Source organism: Schistosoma mansoni, chromosome 2 (assembly GCF_000237925.1).
Source record: "Schistosoma mansoni strain Puerto Rico chromosome 2, complete genome".
NCBI classification, from domain to species: domain Eukaryota; kingdom Metazoa; phylum Platyhelminthes; class Trematoda; order Strigeidida; family Schistosomatidae; genus Schistosoma; species Schistosoma mansoni.
The window spans coordinates 12,957,801-12,978,916 of NC_031496.1; the positions used below are offsets into that span (position 1 = coordinate 12,957,801).

The window sequence follows — 21,116 nt, forward strand, 5'->3', positions numbered from 1 at the left end:
AATACTTCGGGAGCTGTGTCGAATGTCATTGATTTGTTCATGAGATGGTACGCTGTTGAAATCGGAGAAGCACAAGTACTTACCATCCATCCTACCATGATCCGAAGTTGGCTCCTGCATGTAACACACCGAGTAAACAGCAACTCTTCGGTTACGAATAGTTGTTATTGAACCCTTGACAAATGGCATATAGTTATGAGAATTCTCGATAAGACCGTTAGACGAGCTTCCAACCTCATTATGTAGTGGTAACTAAGTGTCTAAGGGAGTCGACACACAGGTCTCAGTCTAAAGGTCACTCCTTTTAAGCGTTTGTAGTTTAGCTTCAAGTCGAATGCAGTAACTCGTACTCGTCAAATAAGTTATGCTGATAAAATCACAGAAAACATATAACTGAATTATTCAATCATCTAAAATGTTTCGTGTGGCTCAGTCATTTTGATTCATCTAGTTTGCTTTATATATGTCTGACGAACCCAAAAGCATGACACGTTTTCTAAATTAAAATTATTATGAATCCACTTTTTGTATGGGTTTTCTGCAAGTGGCTATATCTTGGAAGCGACATGATAAAAACAGGCGTACATAGTGTGTATTTCATTTACAGAAACGTTTTGATTAGGATAGGGGCTGATATAGATGAAGATTAGCGAAAGATGTAGAATAGTTAAAAGAGCTGTCTATACGTTTGTTATTTATAAGTTGACGATATGAGAATTCTAAAAAATAAAACTGAAAATTGTATGACTATAGGTCTCCAGACATGGGACAGAAAAGTTTTACATTTTTTGAGGTAGCTATCTGGGCTTCTGACTTGCGACACAGTCGTTTAAGTGCTAAAATAACAAACTGTTTGCGTGTTAGTCAGCGGGTTCGACCTGTCCCACATCCCAACCCTCCTCTCCTATTCCATTTTTGGTAACCAGATAGTATCACTAGCCCTCACACAATATAGTTCATACCCGGATAACTGGCAAATAGGTCTTAATATATACCGTTTGATTATCTTTTTCGTAATTCATCTTTCATTACATCATAAACACTCGTTAAATGTGTCTTATCACTTTGGCGTGTGGCATGAATTGTTGCCTACCAAAACTCAACACTAGTCAGGTTATATGAATAGTTGCTTAGATTTCTTGTGCCTCTTGTAATATATATATATATATATATATATATATATAACGTGAAAGATTTAAGCTTAAAATGCCTAAAGTTGATTAGTCATGAAGCTGATTTATTTGGGGCCATGAAAATTCTCGCCGTTGAAATTTCCTATTTCTGAACTATTTCGATTTGATATCCCAATGGATTATAACGATGTCTCTCATTTCCTGTTGGAAAAATCCTGCTTCGTGTATAAATTCTCAAGGGTCTGTAACGTTAATGACAGCCGTTTCGGTCCCAGTATTCCTATAAGTATTAGTACTAAAGTGACTTTAGTGGACTGAATCTGCATTTGTAGTTGTTCTTAATAGACTTAATTTGAGTTAGATATAATTGAGATCAGGAACAGAAACTCATCTTCATCTCTATATTTGCTTCACATTGCAGCGTGAGTGGACCCAATAAATTATGATAAGTAACCTTGGGAAAGTGCCGTTTACACAGACACTGTAGACTTTATAATATGTTCAGTAATGAGTTTCATCTACAGTTTGTACAAGCTACAACCTTTTGTTGACTAGCACAAATTTCCGATAGCTATGACTAATGTGTTGTGTAATTTCGTACCTAAACTCAAGCGAGGCTTACCTTACTCTGCCTTTGAGAGGTATGTATGTACATGTTTATCTTTTCTCTTGTGGTAATCGCTTAGGTTCTGACTACTTTGTTGGGAATCTTCATCAACGTTTGTTCTCCAACCACTGCCTGCCTTTAGGTGCAATGTTGGCTGTTGTAGGAGTAATTTGGAGGAAAACTAAGTCCGGTTAGACCAAGATAGGACGTGAGTTCATGACGCCATTGACTGTTGAACTGAGTCTCGTTGGCTGGTACAAACTATCTGGTTGGAGACGTTCGATTACATGGATTGAGACTATCCATAATGCCTCATTCACTCTTTGTCTTTCCTTAGATCCTGAATTTCGAATTTGTCTTATACTCCTCTGTTCCATGAATTCGTATTTTCTTCGATAATCATATCTTCTGTGCCTATTTTTTACTTCTGATACCGTCACTATATTGTGTAGTAACCTGAGCTGATGTGCATATGTATCGGGTTCTAAGTTGTTTATGAATGACTGGAAGTCATATGCTAAGATAGATTACACAGCTAATTGTCTTACCCATTCCATGCTATTGGAGTTACGTATGTTTTATAAGTTTTGCTACTCTTTAGTTTTGGTATTCTAAGGCCATCCGGGAAGATCTCAGACACCTAAAAAAACTAGAAATGTTAAATGAGAGGATAAGAACATATACACATACTGAACCCAGCCCAACAAACTTTTAATCATTTTCTCTACTTGAGTAATGTACTCAACCGACTCCTGTCTTATGTTTATGGTCATTATATGTACCTCAGTCAGTCAATCAGTCACAACGTAGAACTTCGTACGTACGTACATCAGTTCGAGTCGCCATACCACATTAGCACAGAGATGCAGTTGTCGATTCCAATCCCATAGTGGTAGAAGTAGTAAGAGTATAAGCAGTAATCCGAAAGATTAGGGTTTGAAGATGTTATTGAGGGAGTATAATCCAGTGAAATTAATTTGGAAAGAGAAAAAGGATAGGTACATGAGGAATTCAGAAAATTAGAATTTGGTAGAACACAAAGAGTGGATGCACTTTCGCCATTGCAAACGATTTTGGGCCATGTCATTCAAGGTCTCTAACCATCGATTGCTATCATCTCGCGAATCCCTACCAGGTAGTCTACACCTATCGGCATAGCTCAGTCCACTTGTCAGTGACTTGATGGATTTGTGCCACGTTTTGGTCTGGCCGCCCCTAGCTTTCTTCCAACCTACTCCTACACCACAAAACATTGCACGTCGGGGCAGTCGGTGGTTGGGCATACGTTATATGTACCTAGTTGGAAGTAACATCTCTGCTCAATATATACTTATTTGGTTTGTGGATCGTTGGTTAAGCTACGTTACTTTTAGTTGGTGGATCCAATCGTCTCATTATCTTCTAAGCGTCGGATAACTAGCATCATAATTGTTACCGTGTACACTAGCCTGTGCATAATTAATAATTTACATGATTTTTAGTGGTCTCGGTTTATTTGCCGCACTATAATGGTAGCTTGAACTGTCTACTTCCGTTCCAAGGACTGAGTTTTTAGTCACATGCTAACCATACATTTACAAGTTCATGGCCCCTTCCATCCATTAGAGTTAAGGGGACCGAATACTATCTAACGCGGAGTGTGATTTCCGAGATTAACATGTGGTATAATCGTCATAAGTATTCTCCAAGTTTTCTGCTCATTCTTTTAATTAATCTGTTCATTACTATTATTATAATCACTATTGTTTTCTACATTTTTGCAAAGTGATGATGTCTCATAAAAATACGGATTTTGTGATAGTGAAATTTGATTATGAGGCATCAGATAGTCATGAGCTTGGAATTCAGAAAGGCGAAAAATTAACGCTTATCGATGATAGCCAACATTGGTGGAAAGTAATGAATTCCTTTGGAAAGACTGGCTATGTCCCTAGCAATTATGTTAAACGTTCAAAACAAGTAAGTACTTGTTACTATTTATAAATGACATTACGTTCTTAGGGTATATTTTCAAGTTTGCGAAATACTCTGGGGCGCCGAAAAAATCGTCAGGAAGGTTCAACAAGCACTAGACAGTCTAATCCTTCTTCACCTACCCCGGATGGGAGTAATGGCTTTTCAGCTTTCGATTTAAGACATGAAAGTGCAGAGTCCCTTGGAGCTAAAGTTGCCAGCACATCTGCGTCTACAAGTATCTTAATTCCTCCAAGTCAAGCATTTGCGGATATGCGACTTCAGGAAGGAATTTCTGACAGCTTTTCCATCCCCTCAAATAACCAGATATCCGTTCAACATGCGAAAAGATTTCAAAATGCAAATAAAACAGTTGATAGTGAATCAATCAACTGGATGTCGAAATCTGATGCAAGACAAGCTTACCCTCAGGTAATTTTTATGACGTTAATCAGGTTGTATGAATAACCTCATGCAACTAAATAATTCATGTAAACACGAAATCATGGTATCATGGAACGACAATGACGTGTGAAGTCAAGTAGCAGTAGTGTTAAGAGCTAAAAATCTTAGATGTTACACAAGCGATATTTAAAAAAACGGCTGGGATGTAAGATAAAGCAGTTGTGTTCCCCAAAGTTCATATGATCTAAATCGATACCGCAAAATAGATTTAGAAACTGGCTGTGCAAGTCTTTTATGCTGAAATCTTGTTTCTTGTAACCTCAAAGTATTGCCACAGAATACCAGTAGGTACTTCAGAGGTATTTTTGGCAAAACAGAAAATCATCGAACAACTAAAAGTACAGGTCCATTAGCATCGAGCACAATGTTTTGGATCAAAACTCCATATGCTCTTTCTAATCAAAGTTTAGATGTATTCGGTCAGTGGAACCCATAAAAAGACTGGTACCCTGTATTGTGTATAGATCTATCACTAATTTAATAAGCACCCAGTAAAGTGCAACTCTTTTTCATGGACATGATCGAATAACTAGTGCTTAGGTAAATGTAAGTCTTTTTAATGACTTGTTGAAACATCAATCAAAGGTGTTATAGTCTTTCTTAATAAATATGGTGTATTTTGGGGACATAATTGTGTTAGCATTATCAAACGTACTTTTTGTTTCCATGAAACAAGATGTTCTATCCAAAAATTTCCCAAAAGACTCATTAAAAAGTTAATAAGGTTGACCATTTTTTTCTTTCATACTACGATTGCAATTGAGTTGTATGATAAAAGTAGTGCTCAGTAAATCATCTTTATTCAACAATTTAGCATGAGTCTAAAATAATTATCACAAGTCATACTGGGTTAGACGTCTAGTTAAAAGTTCGACAGATTGATAAGCTGTTTCAAGTTTATTGGCTTCATTAAACTTGTTCAAATCCTATTTCTTACTATCCAGACTACTTTTAATCAGCATTCCATACCAAATTATCAAAATGGACATGGCGCTGTAAATGTTTCCTTATCACTGTTCCAACAAACTACTAATATTATGACAGGAACTTTAAATAATACGTCCTATTTTGGCACTGGGACTGGTTTAGGTCGTCAAATATGTCAAGCACGTTTCAATTATCCTGCTTGTCAACCAGATGAATTGTCAATTGAAAGAGGCGATAAAATTCGTGTTTTGGAAAAAAGTTCAGATGGTTGGTGGCGTGGTATTCTAATTACCGAAGGTAAACCACAACGAATGGGATGGTTTCCATCAAACTATGTCACATTGGATTTATCAAAAAATCTGAATAGGTAAGTAGTTTTTGGTTCTATTTTATTCATCCGTACACTTTTGAGGTATTTTCTAGTCATGGACTAACAATATCATCCGTAGGGTCATTATTATGTCAATCAGTCATTGGATAGGTGTTTCGTCCTTTTTTGATCTGTAACATAAATTAATTACCGTGTAATGTTGTCAAAATAGAAATTTCTACCTAAAATATAGCTTTGACATAGCTTGAGGGTAAATTAATAGTTAACGTGACCGTTTGATCTGTTATACACGGTTTAGATTGTGAAAATGTGCTTTTAAATATTTATTCCAAAGTAGCAGACTATCTTATTTCAGTTTGATTAACAAATAAGGGTATTCAGGTTGGATGTTCCAAGCTCTCTTCACTTATGTCACTTAGTGTGGGTACTCGGATAGTATCATTTAACTCACACGAGAAAATGTGTCTAATAGTAAAGAATATAAACTTGTACTTGGTGAGTTTCAGAATGATTATTATTAGTGTACATGAAGACTGTTTACAGTGTAAGTTGTAGTGAAACGTTCTAATTTAGTTGTGCTTTTTCTTTTTGGATCATGAATTTTTCAAGCTTCTCCTATTATTTGCTTTACTAATCAATTACCTAGATTTGAATGTGTTTGTGTTACACATAGACTTTTTTAGTTTCGGAAAACTAAATCATGTTTTGTTAATGGTAATTACTCTAATATCGAGAACGGGGACGGAAATTAGAAGCCATGGGACTGCATAAAATAACCTATCCAAAGGTAAATAAACCAATCGGGGTGGGAAAAAACCAAAAATTGGCGAATGTGACCGATTAGTTTATGCAGTAAAACTAGCTCTAAAAGATTGACATTCAAAATAAATAAATCACATGAATTTTGGAATATATGGAAAATAAATTGATAACGAAATAATGTTAAAATTATAGTACATAAAGGTAGAAGGATAGATCAAAATATTGGAAATAACTGAAGAGTTGAAGAAAATTGTTGATGATTTCATGGAAGATTAAGAGTAGTAGATGGATTTTGAAGTAAAACGTTTTAACTCCTAAATCACTTGAATCTGTAAATATATATTAAATATAATTAAAGTTTTCTTTGTCTATTAAATGTTATAGTTAATTTAGGAGTTCAACTGATATAGTTTTTAGAGCATAGTAGTAGCTAAGTTTTCATTTTATGGTCACTCGATAAAATCTATTTGTTACTATATATAAGCTCTAGGATTTGGACAATCTGATAAACATGGTTTTATACAATTCGATAGTTCAAACAGTTGAACTCAATATTGGCAACTTGTTTGAATATGTGGATGTCAATGTTACACCGAATTTTTCCTTATTTTTACAATACTGTCATAGCAGTATTCTTTGCAAAGATGGAACGAATAACACGAATAAAATTAAGCGATTATTCAAAATAATTAGGTGTTAGTATTTCGTAAAATGTTAAATTATCCTAAAGTTTGATTATTTTGATTCGTGATTTAGGGACTTTAAAAATATACTCTAAAGTTTGGATGCGAATTCACAGAATTCACATTACCTATATTTTTAAAGATAAATATGTTTAAGTCTAACTTCTTCATAACTTATGTTAATTGTTTTGGAATGTACAAGCGATGCAATCTTGTTAAGCAAACTTGCCAACAAGATTTGATTCGGAAATTTCAAACAAAAACTCTGAGTATATAACATAAATTTCGCATCGATAAAATAAAAGATTCTTTAGGAATCTGATCGTTGTCGAGATTTAGGTGAGTAATAATGTAATGTAATGGTTGGATTTATCTACTATCTCAATTATATTAAGATTCACATCAGCAAACATAAATTAGTAGTGGCCAGGTAAATGTCGGTACAACATTAAGCGTGTTTCATTTGTTATCACCTGCACATGTACTTATTTACTTACAGCCGTTACTCCTCGTAGAAAAGCATAGGCCTCCCACTAGCATTCTCTGACCAAATTTGTCTTGGGCAATCCTTTCCAGTTGCTATTCATTTTTTTGATGTCTGCTTCCAACTCCCGACGCAATGTGTTCCTTGGTCATCCTCCTTTCCCTTTGCCTTCACGATTCCAAGTTAGCGCAGTGATACAGTCTAATAATTTCCACAATGTATGTCCTATCCACCTCCCACGTCTTTTTCTAATTTCCTCTTCAGATGGAAGTTAGTTTGTTTTCCCCCATAGTAGGTTGTTGCTGATGTTATCCGGTCAACGGACATTGAGTATCTAGCGTAGACCATTGTTTATAAATACTTGTGCCATTTTCGTTGGTGGTTGGTGTGTGTGTGTGTGGGATAGAGGCAGTCAGTCAGCTACAACGTAGGACCAGGCACATATATGCATCGGTCCGACTTGCCATACCTCATTAGCACAACAAGGTGAACACCAAATTCATAGTAGTTAACTTATTGGTGGTAATATATTAAAGAAAGGTTGTATATAAGGATATAGTACAGGAAGAAAGACAGATATGAAGCAATTTCAATTTCAAGGTATAAGGGAAGATAAAGAGTGTATACACCTACGCTATTGTGATCGTTTCTGAGCCATGTCACACAGTCTCCAACCATTGGCTACGATGGTCACGCGGACCCCAACCAAGTAGTCTGCATCTACCAACATGGCTCAGACTAGAAGTTAGTGACTTCAAGCACTGATGCCCCTAACTTTCTTCCAACCATCCCCAATACTAGTCAGCATAGCGCGTCGTGGTTCTGGGATATTAGAACTAAGTCATCTGCAAAGTCCTAATCGTCTAGCTGCATCGAAGTTGTCTACTGTATTCCGTGCATCACATCAGATTTGGAGGTCTTCATAGTTCATTTGACCACCAGAAGAAAGATTAAGGGTGAGAGTAAGCGGCCTCGTTCGACACCAGTCCTCATTTAGAATACATGTTTGAGCTGTCCTCCATGCACCACTTTTCAGTGTAATCTGTCGTATGGATTCCGAACGATGTTGATGATTCTCTCAACTACATCATAGTGTCGAAGAAGGTTCCGTAAAGTTCTCGTCTCCAGGTTGTCAAATATTTTCTCATAGTCAAGGAAGGTTATGTATGATGACGAGTTCTATTCAATTGACTGTTCAACGATGATCCGTAGTTTCACGATTTGGTCTGTGCACGACCAGTCCTTATGGCATTCTGCCTGTTGATTTCGAAGTTGGATGTCTACTGAATCTTTCATGCTGTTCAGCAAAACTATTGGAAACTTTCCCTTCTAGTCCATCGGTACTCGTTCTTCCTCCTAAATCTTCCTGAATAGAACATGGAGCATGTTTTCAGTCAGTGCTATATGTGACTACATTGTTTCAGCTGCTGCTTTAACACTAGTGATTTGTCTGATGGTCATCCTGACTTCTTCGGTTGTCAGTGGAGTGACATCTATAAGAAGGTCTGTGTGTGCTGCTTCGATATCTGGTGGATCCAATGGAGCTGTTCTGTTCAAGAGTTTCTCGAAGTGTTCCACTCACCTGTTCCACTGTTCCTGAATTTCAGTTTATTTGTTTATTTATTTGAACACATATACATTGGTAAAAGGAGGCACCAAATAGATATGCGCCACCGAAATCATTCGATTTGTGTGATGGCTGGGATACTGCCTGGTTGCCCAAACTGAAGCAGGTAGTTTTCTTAGGAGGCCACTGCCCGTGCCTTTGACCTAAAGGTATAATACACAAGGCAGTTTAGCAACGTTAGGAGATGCAGTCTCATGGTGACCGGTGACCAACAGTAGGTTCATACGCCATTCGTTCCATCATAGTCCTGGAGCCCACGTGCACCACTGATTTGGAACCAGGGTTTTCCAACTCCCCTAGGTAGGTCTTCCATATCCATCAGCTCGGTTAAAGCAGTGGACATTCGCTTTATGTCCTTTCGATTTCGTAAACAACACCCCAGTGGCGAGAAGGCGGTGAGTAGGACTTTCCTTGCAGTTGTTTTATGCACATGGCCACTTGAGAGCAGCTCGAGAGAGTTGCCTCCTCACTCTCGGCCGTACCAGGGCATTTGGGACTGGAATTTCAGTGATTGGCTTACCTTCTTTGTCGTTGACTTGTCTATCTCGTTTACTATACTTCCCTGCTCGTTTCTTCGTTGTATCATGTGGTTGTTGCATATTCGCTTCTCTTGCAGCTTTTTCCACTGAGATTGCTAGACCTTCTATGTGCTACCACTTATGAGCTCTAATGCACCTCTTCACTCTCTGATTTGATTCTGTGTATTCGTTCTGTGTCTTGGGGTTTTCTACTCTTGTTCGACTGTCGTTAATTGCTGTCTTATATTTATATACCCTCTATATTTGTCAGAGTACAACCCTTTGAAAACCTACGTAAGGGAAAAAATAGAAATTTATTAATAGAGAAAAAAGTGAAAATGAATGAATTAGTGTTCTGCTTGTTAAAAGTCTTAAATAGTTGCGATGTTGATAAAACTAACTCATCAGTCATTTAATAAACTAAGATTACTTGTGTAAATTCATGTAGTCGGTTTGCTATTCCATCAACGCTATAGTCATTAACAGTGTGTACGGGACAAGCATATAAGTCTGTTATTTTATAGGGGTTGAACACAGTAGACATAGGAGTTAGTCTGTGGCTGAAGTTCATGTACTTTTATTATTTATATGTGTATTAACATCTCTTATTTTTTCATGTAATAAATGAAATTTGTATTAAATTATGAAGTTTCATTTAGTTATTTAATTTTAAAGAATTCCAAATTTCAGGTTAGAAGAAACAATGATGCGAATAGTAACGTGATCGCTATTTTAGTTCCAGAAGCTCGAAGGTTTCCTTCAACTGGGGAACAAAATTGTGTCTGAGAGTTTAAACATAACATGAAAACTGTTAAAAATTAGTAAAATGGTCTGAAATAGGTAGTTATAAACATTTGATGCCAGTAAATGGAAGCATTTAAGGTTGTTAGAAATGTTCGTAAGTTATTTAATTTTCAGGACAGTTAAACTATTGGAGGGATAAATTCACTTAGTATTGTTTGTTTGGATCTTCCCATCGATGTGTTTAGGACTGCAACTGGTCAGTCTCTAATTGGAGGGATATTTAAACACAAAATAGCTGTCACTATTAGCTATTTCACGCTTATCATTGTCGTCGACTTGATAATAACACCATCAAGCCTTCAGTCAGTATTCGCAGCATTCTAAATTTTGCTCCGAAATCATTAAACATAAACGTTATTCATTTTAGCTTCATACTAAGTATTGCTTGACTCATACTTGTGATAATTTAAGGAAGCTCATTGTCTTGGTTCTAATAAATCACTACTGAAAATAGTTGTCTGTGTTTAAACAAACGGAACTCTTATTGTATGTCTATACACCATCCACTAAATTGTAGACGATTTACAAAATATTGGTTTACATTGTTCCTAATTACAGTACATTTCTACATCCCCACAGTTTTTTTATTGTCATACGTTTTGTACAACTCGAAGTACTTGTTAGGAAACATTTCTAGTTTAAACAAGCAAGGACTAAAAATGAAGAAAAATATTGAGTTCTAGCTTTCTCAGCTGTTTTCAAGATATCATACCGTCTAAACTGCAATATTCAGCCGGCTGTTAGGTCTCAACTCTTGTCCATGTAATTAAAGGCAAGTCAAAATCTTTCTATCTATTGAGTCTTTAAATTTGAATGGACGGTTAATTTCACCACCAATGGTTTAATCAGATACGAATTGTCAATATCAATTGACAAAAGGCTTTCAATGCTTCAACTAGGTCTACAGTCTTGTAGTACAAAATTCATTCTGAAAATGTAGGTTGAACGAGTGTTAGTGTCAACATGCTTTTCACATCATGATCAACGACCATAATATGTCCACCAAATCATTAAATGTTTATTTATGTCATTTTTCCACGTAACATTACAGATCTGGAAGTAGTTCACAACCCAGTATATTAAATTCAAGTACACTTAATCGGGATGTAAATGATTTGTCTGTGCCAAATATTTCAAATACTCAAGATCAAATTCAAGCGCAATATTTAGCTTATCAATATTATGACCAACAACATTCTTTGAATCCTGGTTCTATTACAGAAAACCAACAACAAGTACATCAACAACCGCAATTGCTAGTACGTAATAACGGTACTGATCCACCTTGTCATGAAGGTCAGCAACAGCAACATGAAACTGTCGTAACTCTTTACCCGTTTGTGCGTAGTCATGCAGCAGAGCTGTCTTTCGGTGAAAATGAGGTCTTGGAAGTACTTAGCAAACCTCCTGATGATCCAGCTTGGTGGCACTGTCGCAATAATCGTGGTGAAAGTGGTCTGGTACCACATAATTATGTTTCTGTTTTCACAACACCACCGACGGCAACTACAACACTAGGCAAACCGTTCAGTTCAAATTACAAACCATTATCTTGTCAGTCTACGAATTTTGGCCATTCTGTTCGAAGTAACCAGATATCTGTGACTAATTCAAGTTATATGGTAACAAATAAGTCACAGCCTACTGATGGAGAAACATTGAGGCTAAATTATGCTACACAGTCTAGTACAGGTTGCTTGCATATAAATCGACCATGGTTCTGGGGTATTATTTCACGCGCTGAATGTGAAGAAATGCTAGGTAAACATTCTTTACCTGGTGAATTCATCGTTCGCGATAGTGAATCTCATGTAAGTTTTCATGAGTAACATGAATTAGTTGTAAAGCAAATTGGTTCTATTATATCATGTCCATTGTCAAGCAAATGATGAGCAATTGCACTACTGCTCAAACCGTGTACGTGATGTTGATGTTTGAAAATCCTTCACAATAATCAATGAACAAAGATTTTCGATTTTATTAATTTTTCATAGGCGATCGTAAATTAGTTTAAACTGAACAAGTTTGTTCTTGTTTTATTGAAATTTGGAAATATTTACTATGTTATTTTAAGTTCATTAATTTAGTGTTGTAATGCTTATTGTGAGAACTAAAATCCGTAGTTTAGATTTTATCTAAGATCGTTGTTGTGTACATTGTTGAAGAATCCCAAAAATAAACCAAAGATGTGACATAGACTTCACAAACTTTAAAAATTTTCCAGTCAGTTTCATTTTATGATATGAAAATCATCTCAAAGACTAGAATATTCGATCTACCATTGTCTGTAACTTAATTTATGCCTAATATTATTATCATATTGTTGAAATGATTTTCTTCCTCCATTATATTGGGCAATTACGTTTTATTTTCTAATCCACTTCGCAAAGCTTTACAAATCCAATATAATTATTAGTTACTAATACACAGAAAATATGCACAATCAGATAAATAGCATAACATCAATAGATATGTGGGAAAAATTACAGTTCAGTAATTATTTTGCGAGTTGGGGGTATAACAACAGGCGAGCTGTGTTGCCACTATCATCATTAATATATTGTTACTACTATTGGAATTGGTATAATAGTAATAACAATAACGAGGCTGCTATTATGTTGTTGAATTTCAAGATATGATTTATGCCCAAAGAGAGAATAAATGTAATTCTCTTCTTCATATTTCAGACAGGCCATCTAATGTAGATCAATATTTGTTAAGAGGAAGTATATATATATATATATATATATATATATATATATATATATATTCTATGTACTTGTATGGATGTTTATGTGCTCTGTCACTAGACAACTGACGAGTAACCTATTTCCCGGAAAAAAATACTGTGTATTGATTTTTGTGTTTTAACTTTTGGAAAAGAACGATAAATAACCAGGAATTTTATTATTTCATATTGTTGATGTCTAGTTAGATACTTGGTCTTTTAATTACAGATTAAATCTGAAATGAATAGTTATATGATGCAACATTTATGAAGGTTTTGATTTTTGTGTTATCGGATTTGGTAATATATCTGTATAATTTTGTTTGAACACAAGTCTACAGTAAAAGTTTGTTTATGTACATGGATTATTAGACTTCAGCGTTACTGAATTGGTGTTGTTACCGACTGCAAGAGATGCGTCGAACACAATCGTGTTGTAAAACCAATCCATATCCGTCAAAGGTTCTTAGTTTAGAAATATTGGGTTTTATCTGTGTAAAGCAGTAATCATTGTATCGCAACATTGTGTTTCAGATCTTTAATGGCCGAAGTAACATCACTTTGAAGTCAAAGCTTATTCCGATTCACGTAAATCTCTGTAGCTTCATCTATACAAAAGAAACTGTCGTCTACCGTGATACCACCGTCACTAACACAGCTATCTAATCACATGAACCTTTTAACTATTCCCAGCGACTCGCCACAAAAAGTAGTCAGCATTATCTTCTGTTAGTCTTGTAGTAGTACTTTACACTTAGATGCTGCAGAGTACTGTATATGGGTATACTGATCAACTGCTTAAGTACGATATGCTTAGTGTGTATGTTATCACACCTCTGTTTTATGTCTGAATCATTTAATACCTCTCTTGATGATGTACAGTGACTTACTGATAAAAGTTATTGGTGAGTGAAACATTCTAACCTCGTTTCATCAACTTTGGTTTGAGTAGACGAGTAGTGCCATTGATTATTCACACATTTAGTAGTGTATCTAAAAGCTGAATTTCTAAACCTTTAAACTTGGTAAGTGAATTTTGTATGTGTATAACACGACGTGATTGATCAGCTTCACAGCATGTAAATTGTTATAGTAGAATTTCATGTTATACTTTTTTTATTCGACTTAATAAATTGATTTCATTACGTCACCTGCATACATAAAATAAACATATAATAAAGCTTGATTTATTATTCTTATTTATTTATACTGACTTATACAATAGCCCGGAGATTTGACTATAACTATCAATGCAGGCAATAAAACAAGAAATTTCAAAGTACATGTTGAAAAAGGACAATACCATATTGGTCAGAAAGTATTCAATTGTATTGATGATCTTATCGAGCATTATGGTAGTCATCCAATATTTAAAAATGAACATGAGAAACATTATCTTACACAACCTTTTGTTCATCCTGGTATTAAATCAGTAATCCTTTACGAGAGTAATAATAATAGTAATAGTATTAATAATATTACTTCTACTACTCCAACTAAAAGTATTAACACTGTATCGTCGGTATCATCTACGTATTTTCTTCCAGTTTGTGGTAGTAGTGGGAACACCCCAACCTATCATCAGTCTATTACTGCTCCACACAATCGTTTTTCTTAAACTTTCTAGTTTTGTTTCGAAAAATATTTTGTTTTCTGCAATAATTATAATTTTTCTTGTTCTGTTTTCATTACTCACCACCAATGTTATTGCTCTGCTTACAATTAATTTAATTTATTGTTTATTTAGAATGGAAGTGTTATTAGGTAAAAATGAAATCATTGTCAAGCATATATAACGTTATCTTTCAGATTAAGTGGTTTTTATCTGATTATTTGGTTACATTATGACCTGAAAGGAGTGTAATCGTTTCTCTGTCATCATATATACACACTCACATTTCATATTTCCCTGTTTAACTGAGGAACATTTCAGTATTGTCTCTCACCGGTGCTGTCATGCTATATTATATTATATCCTGGAAATTTTTATTATCGAAAACCTACTATATGTTGATTGCATGTAATTACTTCTTCTAACTCATCAAGCTGTGTTGATACATATTTTCTCGCTTTTTTTCCACTTCTAATTCAATTTGGGATATTAATAGATTTTACTTCCATAAATCAAAGCATTATCGTACTCTACATTTCGCCACGACTTTCGTCCACAATTCCTCTAATTTTAATCTTTGATAGTAACGCTATTTCCACTGCGGCCTGTGACTGCTGTTCACAATGTTCATACCAATCCAATTAGCATTATTACTCAACGGTATCACTAGTAGTTGTAAAACTTTGAGATTTCTAATAGAAGTTAGGTGTTCATAATCCGAAAATTGTCAGCCTTTGTAAAGATATTATCATATTATGTCATAATTTTATCTAGTTGTAAGTCTGCTACAAAATTAAACTTATGTACATGTGTGTGTATGTTAGTTCAGTTTTAGTGGGTTTGTTTTTCACTTTCTATGAAATTCATTTGCGGTATTTGTTCATTTTGTGAGAAAAAGAACAAAATTAATTGTCTCGGTTTTTCTTTTTGATTTGGTTTTTACGTAATTTTTACTTGAATTATATTCTTTCTTATCTTCACTGCCTGATCATGAATGCATCTATATGTATACATACGAAGACACTCGGTTTGTTACGAACATCTGTATTGCCGATCCGTTTAATACCGTTGAAATTCCAACACACCTAGTTATGATAAGGTTACTGTAGTTGTATGCCTTCGTTCTCCATTGATCCTTCACTTTCTTTTTTGTTTTTTGTACCTTTACTTCTGCTGTTTTATTACTTTTGCTTTTTGTTTAGTGTCAAAAATAAAACAATGGAAAGTGTTAAATGGATTATTATCATTATTGTTGAATAATTTATATTCTAATGCTTGAAAGTTCTTATTGCGTTCTTTGTATAGTTTATTTTTCTGTGTAATGAGTAATGATAATGGTTCTTATATTGAAATTTTGTCAGTTCCTGCTCATTAATTTTCTTCTCTATTGTTCTTTCTTTTTGTACACGTCGTTTGGGGCTTGAAGACAGGGCTTACAGATGAACAGTTTTATTAACGATTTAAGTTACTATTATAACATGTTAATAAAATTGAAATCTCCCCCAATAGACTGCAGGTATTTAACTAAAAATGAATTATTGTTCATATGGTTTCAATGTGTTCTGTTAAATTTTAATACGATTTTAACTGGGGCCTGATAATTAATTAAACTAATATTCGATGGTTCTGGTTGACTGCTCTTGATTTTTGCTGTGAATTCGTCTATAGTACATACTTTGACGCCATCCTCAGTATTATGTTGAACTCATGAAAATTACATCCAACGGTCGAAACATGGAATCGATGTGATTGAGTTTATAGTGGACAATTTTTTCGGCTCCCTCGTTGTAGTTAACTTATGGTGTAGATCGATTTGTTTGTTTTACTGGAACTGTTTGAACATTAGTTTTGTGTTTTTTTTGTACTGTTAATATCTAACTAATGAGTTGATTATGAGATTGTTGATACAAGTAAATTAATTACAAATCTATTAGAAATTGGATTAATACTTATCTTTTTATCTTTCCTAATTACGGTGAACAAATTTAATAGAGATTTTGTATTACATCCATTGCAGTGTCAAGTTCTCATTCAGGGGTCTATATATCCAGTTTCCCCTTATGGGTTAATAGAGTGGTGGGATTTGAGTAACACAGTTAATTTGTTCGTCAGTTTATTCTACCGAAATTCTGAAGTGCCTGTTCTTAGAAATCATCAACGGCTTGTCTCTGTCAATAGTTATGTCGCTGACTTTCTAATTTCAGGTCAGTTTATTTGGTAAAACTAAATAACTACCGACTGTTACTTTACTCTGATACACTCAGTATCTGTTGTGTTTTCTATCCACTCAACGTCGTTGGTAGTCGTTACGTAGACAATTTATAAAGCCAGTTTTGTTTGCTAGGTTATGTGGCAACCAAACACTAACTAGTATCGATCAATTCTGGTGTTAGCGGGACATAGATTGGATTAGAGCATGTTTTATGCATGATGGTGTTGCTGCGCGCTGATTGGCTAATTCTAAACTGATCAGCCCGGGCATATTATTGGAGAAAAATCTAGAAGCTTCTTATGTATATACTATAAATATATGAACGTTATTCAAATCAGTGATTACTGTTCACATACCATTATTATTTTGAATACAATTTCATTCCTGTTCAACGTGTTCTGATTTTGGGGTCTTGCTGAGTGTCATTGTATAAGAATACTAAGCAATAGGAATAGCTGGGTCGTTTAGTAGCAAAAATACAATTATATCACCTTGGTTCCAAGTTTCTGATGTTAAAACGATTATCGTCACGGTAGGCTGATTACTGTCTACAATTACACTAATTTATTTGATATTAAATATTATTTCCCCCTTGGTTTATTCATTCACTAGAGAGTTTGATATGGGATTTTAGAGACGAAGATTTAATTGGCAAAATTCAGTTGGGTCGAATCGATGGCGCACATTTATACTTAGATTTTGGCAAGTAAAGTAATGGTTTCCCTTCATACATATTATTCCAGTTTTTTCTGTACCCTCCCAAGATTTAATCTCCATGTGTGATACATAGTTGTTTCAATTTGGACGTTACAAAAAATTTCCTATATAAATGAGAATTTATTGAATGATGGGAATTTTAGAATTTTAAAGATGAATTAAAATTCTCTCTATTGCACAAGTCAGTGTCTGTTTGGACTCAGTAGCTAAGTAGGTAGTGTGGTGACATTTGAAGGAATGTGTACTAGGTTCGTGTTACAGAGTAAACATCAACTCTGGAATGTAGGTATATCTAGCTGACGAGTCCCAAATAGGGCGAAACGCGCACCATCATCCAACTCTGGTTATAATGAATGTGATGACATTCGATAGGTGAAACCCAATGATACAGAATGGTTGAATGACAAGTACTCGGTAGACTGAATTGCTGACCCAAGTCGCATAATGGACTGACGTAAATATACAAGACCAATCGGCACTGAAATATGATTCTTCAGTCGTAAGATAAAATACAAGGGATAAACAAATAAATATCGTTCAACAATAGGTAGTCATTTTCTAAAGGAATTAAAACTTGGCTATCAAGCTTAATTTCGTCCGATCATGTCTACCTAGTTCCAGTTACGAGTTTTAAGAGTTTTTGATTAGTTCTAATTGCTCAGCTATCTAATTCCATTCAAATAAATACGATAATTCAAGTCCTCATTTCTAATCACATCTTTGATGACTAATGTCTGGATGCAGAAGTGATGTTGTGACTCAATAGTACTTACTGTTTGCGCAACTAAACTTGAGGACGGCTTGTTTGAAACCATGTTCTTTGTTTTCTCTGTCCAGTCAGGAACCCGGCAAATAATGTTTTGTATAACTTTTTATGGTACTTACATCTACTTAAGTAAAAGCAAATGGAATATAAAAGTTTCTCTGGTAAATATTCTATTTATTCTTTCTCATAATGAGATCATTATTTCGAAAACTGAATAAATTCTTAAAAGGTTTGTATAAAATATGCTAAAAGATAACACTAATACTTTTTCAATAGAGTAAAAACTTTGTATAAAGTCTGTATATAAAAAATGTATGCGTATTTTCCATTTAGTAGCATATTTTAAGACAAAAGCTGCTCTGTTTGACAATCTGCCATTTAAGTAAAAATTCTTATCCTGACAGTTGTGAAATATCGTTGTCAGTTTATGCTTATTATAGTTCGTTAATTTTGCACAGAACTGTAAATAAATCAATTACTAAACAGTTAGTCATAATCAGCATAATACCCGGCACAAATGTGCGTTAGCTCAGGGCACCATGTAACCGAACTATGAGATCAATAACAAAGTAGTTGGAATAATAGTAGCAACAATGATTATAGAAAAGATCAGGAGCTTATGAATACAATTTGAAAAGTATGTATGAATATTGGTAGTTAGCTTTTTGTTATGATTTCTCTTAGTACGATCGAGCTACTCTCATTGCTTAGTATTCTGGACATTACTTCACTCGACAAGTTCCTAAATCAGAACACTGTTGGACAGGAACGTAATTATACTCTAGATAACAAGGGTAGATGGAAGTAGGATTTACAACAGGGAAAACGTTAGTATATTTGTAGTTTTTATATGAGAAGATTCTAGGGCCTGCTTCGAGTATCCACTAGCGCTAATTGGATAAGAAATAGTCAATCAGAGTACCCCAACATAATCCTTTACGGAACATGCTTCGATATAATTTATATCCCGTTAACACTTTTCAACACCACTAGGTACAGTTATTTTGCAAACCTTAACCAGCTCTTACATACATGGCTCAGTCTTACTCTATCATTTGATAGACTGATGTCATGACTTGGTCCAGTGACTTCCAATTTTTGTATAACTTATTCCTATGTTATCTAGAATAACGCATTAAGGTAGTAGGTGGTTGAGCATATGTAACACATTCCAGTCGATATAGGTAATTAATCAATATGATATCTCTTACTAGTATTTTGGGGGAAACTGTGAACAACAGTTTTAAAGACTTGTTGAAATTCAAGAGTTTCAATTTTGCTTTTTAATTTTGTTCAAATTAAAGTATCATTTATCTACATTTTTGTATATTGTATAAGTATCTAATTCGTTTCCTATTCGTATTTACTGTCTTCAAAGCTGGATTTCTGCTCTCTATTTTATTTCCTCATTAGGTTTAATACTGTTCCCATAGATAGTTATCTTAATATTGTGATATCATATTCACCATAGCTATTGTATTTCTTTAGTCTAACTAATAAATATTTTAATCAATAACTTGAACTATTATTCACTACTCACGTTTGTTCACCTTTCCATTAAAAAGGTATGATCGTTTATTAACTGTAATATATATCTATTTTCTGAAATCAAAACTGTGAAAATTTTCAATAAATGATTATTTATATTTAGAACAGATTTTTAAAAAAAATTGTTAGATTTAAAACTAGCTGACATAACTGACTTGATCACTGAGTGAATACGCTTGAAGAAGTTTAGGGTATGATTCTATTTTTACTAACAGTTTTCATTGATCCCAAATGCCCTGGTACGGCCGAGAGTGGGGAGAGTCCTCTCTCCCTCTCGAAATGCTCTCACATGGCCACCAGTATATAGCCTCTGCCAGAGAAGTCCTACTCACTGCCTTCTCATGGAGGGGGTGTTGTCTACGAAATTGAGAGGACGAAAAGCGAATGTCCGGCATTTTAATCGGGTTGATGAACACGGAAAGTCCACCTAGGGGAGTTGGAAAACCCTGATTCTAAACCAATGGTGCACATGGGCTCCAGTATCCTAAAGGAACAAATGGCGTATCAATCAATCGTTGGTCACCGGCTACCATGGGACTGCATCTCCTCACGATGCTCCACTGTCTTATGGATCAGACCTTTAGGTCAAAGGCTCCGGGTGTGGCCCCCTAATAAAACCACCTGTTTCGGCTTGGGCACCCGGGCAGTATCACAGCCCTCACACAAATCAAATGAGATTTGTGTGGCGCATATGTAATAACAACTTCTGTGTTTAACTGGCTTTTAAATATCTGTCTAATCAAACACATTCAATGACATATATACATATTTTAAATGATCATTTGTTATTAATTTTTAACAATCAAGTTTAGCATCATATAATTAACATCCATATTTTACATTCCATAGTATATATATATATGAAGGATAAAATGGCTTTTATTAAAGAATTGATCTATTGAACATTGAATTATTCTTAACAATTTATCAGTTCACTTGAAAATATTCTTAATTATTGTCATTTGGAAATTAGTCACAATGACTATTATAATTATGATTATAAAGTTCATAAAGAATTAATTTAATGTAAATTTTCATATAGAATTGACCTTAGCTAGATTTTTATTCTGTGAAATATTTCAATAATAATAACTTCAGTGGATAAAAAAATGGCTTGAACTTGTTTGTTCATTGATTTAAAAATAGAATTATTAGAATGGGGGTTTGTGGAGATTTTAGTAACTTAATAGTTGAATTCATGAGTTGACTAAAGCTAAACCATCGTGAAAAACCCAAAAC

The 21,116-nt window shown here is 34.6% G+C and overlaps 1 protein-coding gene across 1 annotated transcript; it reads left to right on the forward strand.

The window, feature by feature from the left end:
* Positions 1-3,507: 3,507 nt before the first annotated feature.
* Positions 3,508-14,640, forward strand: Smp_014850 (putative dreadlocks/dock; the record flags this gene model as incomplete). Its single annotated transcript, XM_018795741.1, has 5 exons — positions 3,508-3,699; positions 3,742-4,125; positions 5,103-5,452; positions 11,346-12,105; positions 14,248-14,640. 5 exons carry the CDS (start codon positions 3,508-3,510, stop codon positions 14,638-14,640), a joined length of 2,079 nt encoding a protein of 692 aa, XP_018650023.1.
* Positions 14,641-21,116: the final 6,476 nt, after the last annotated feature.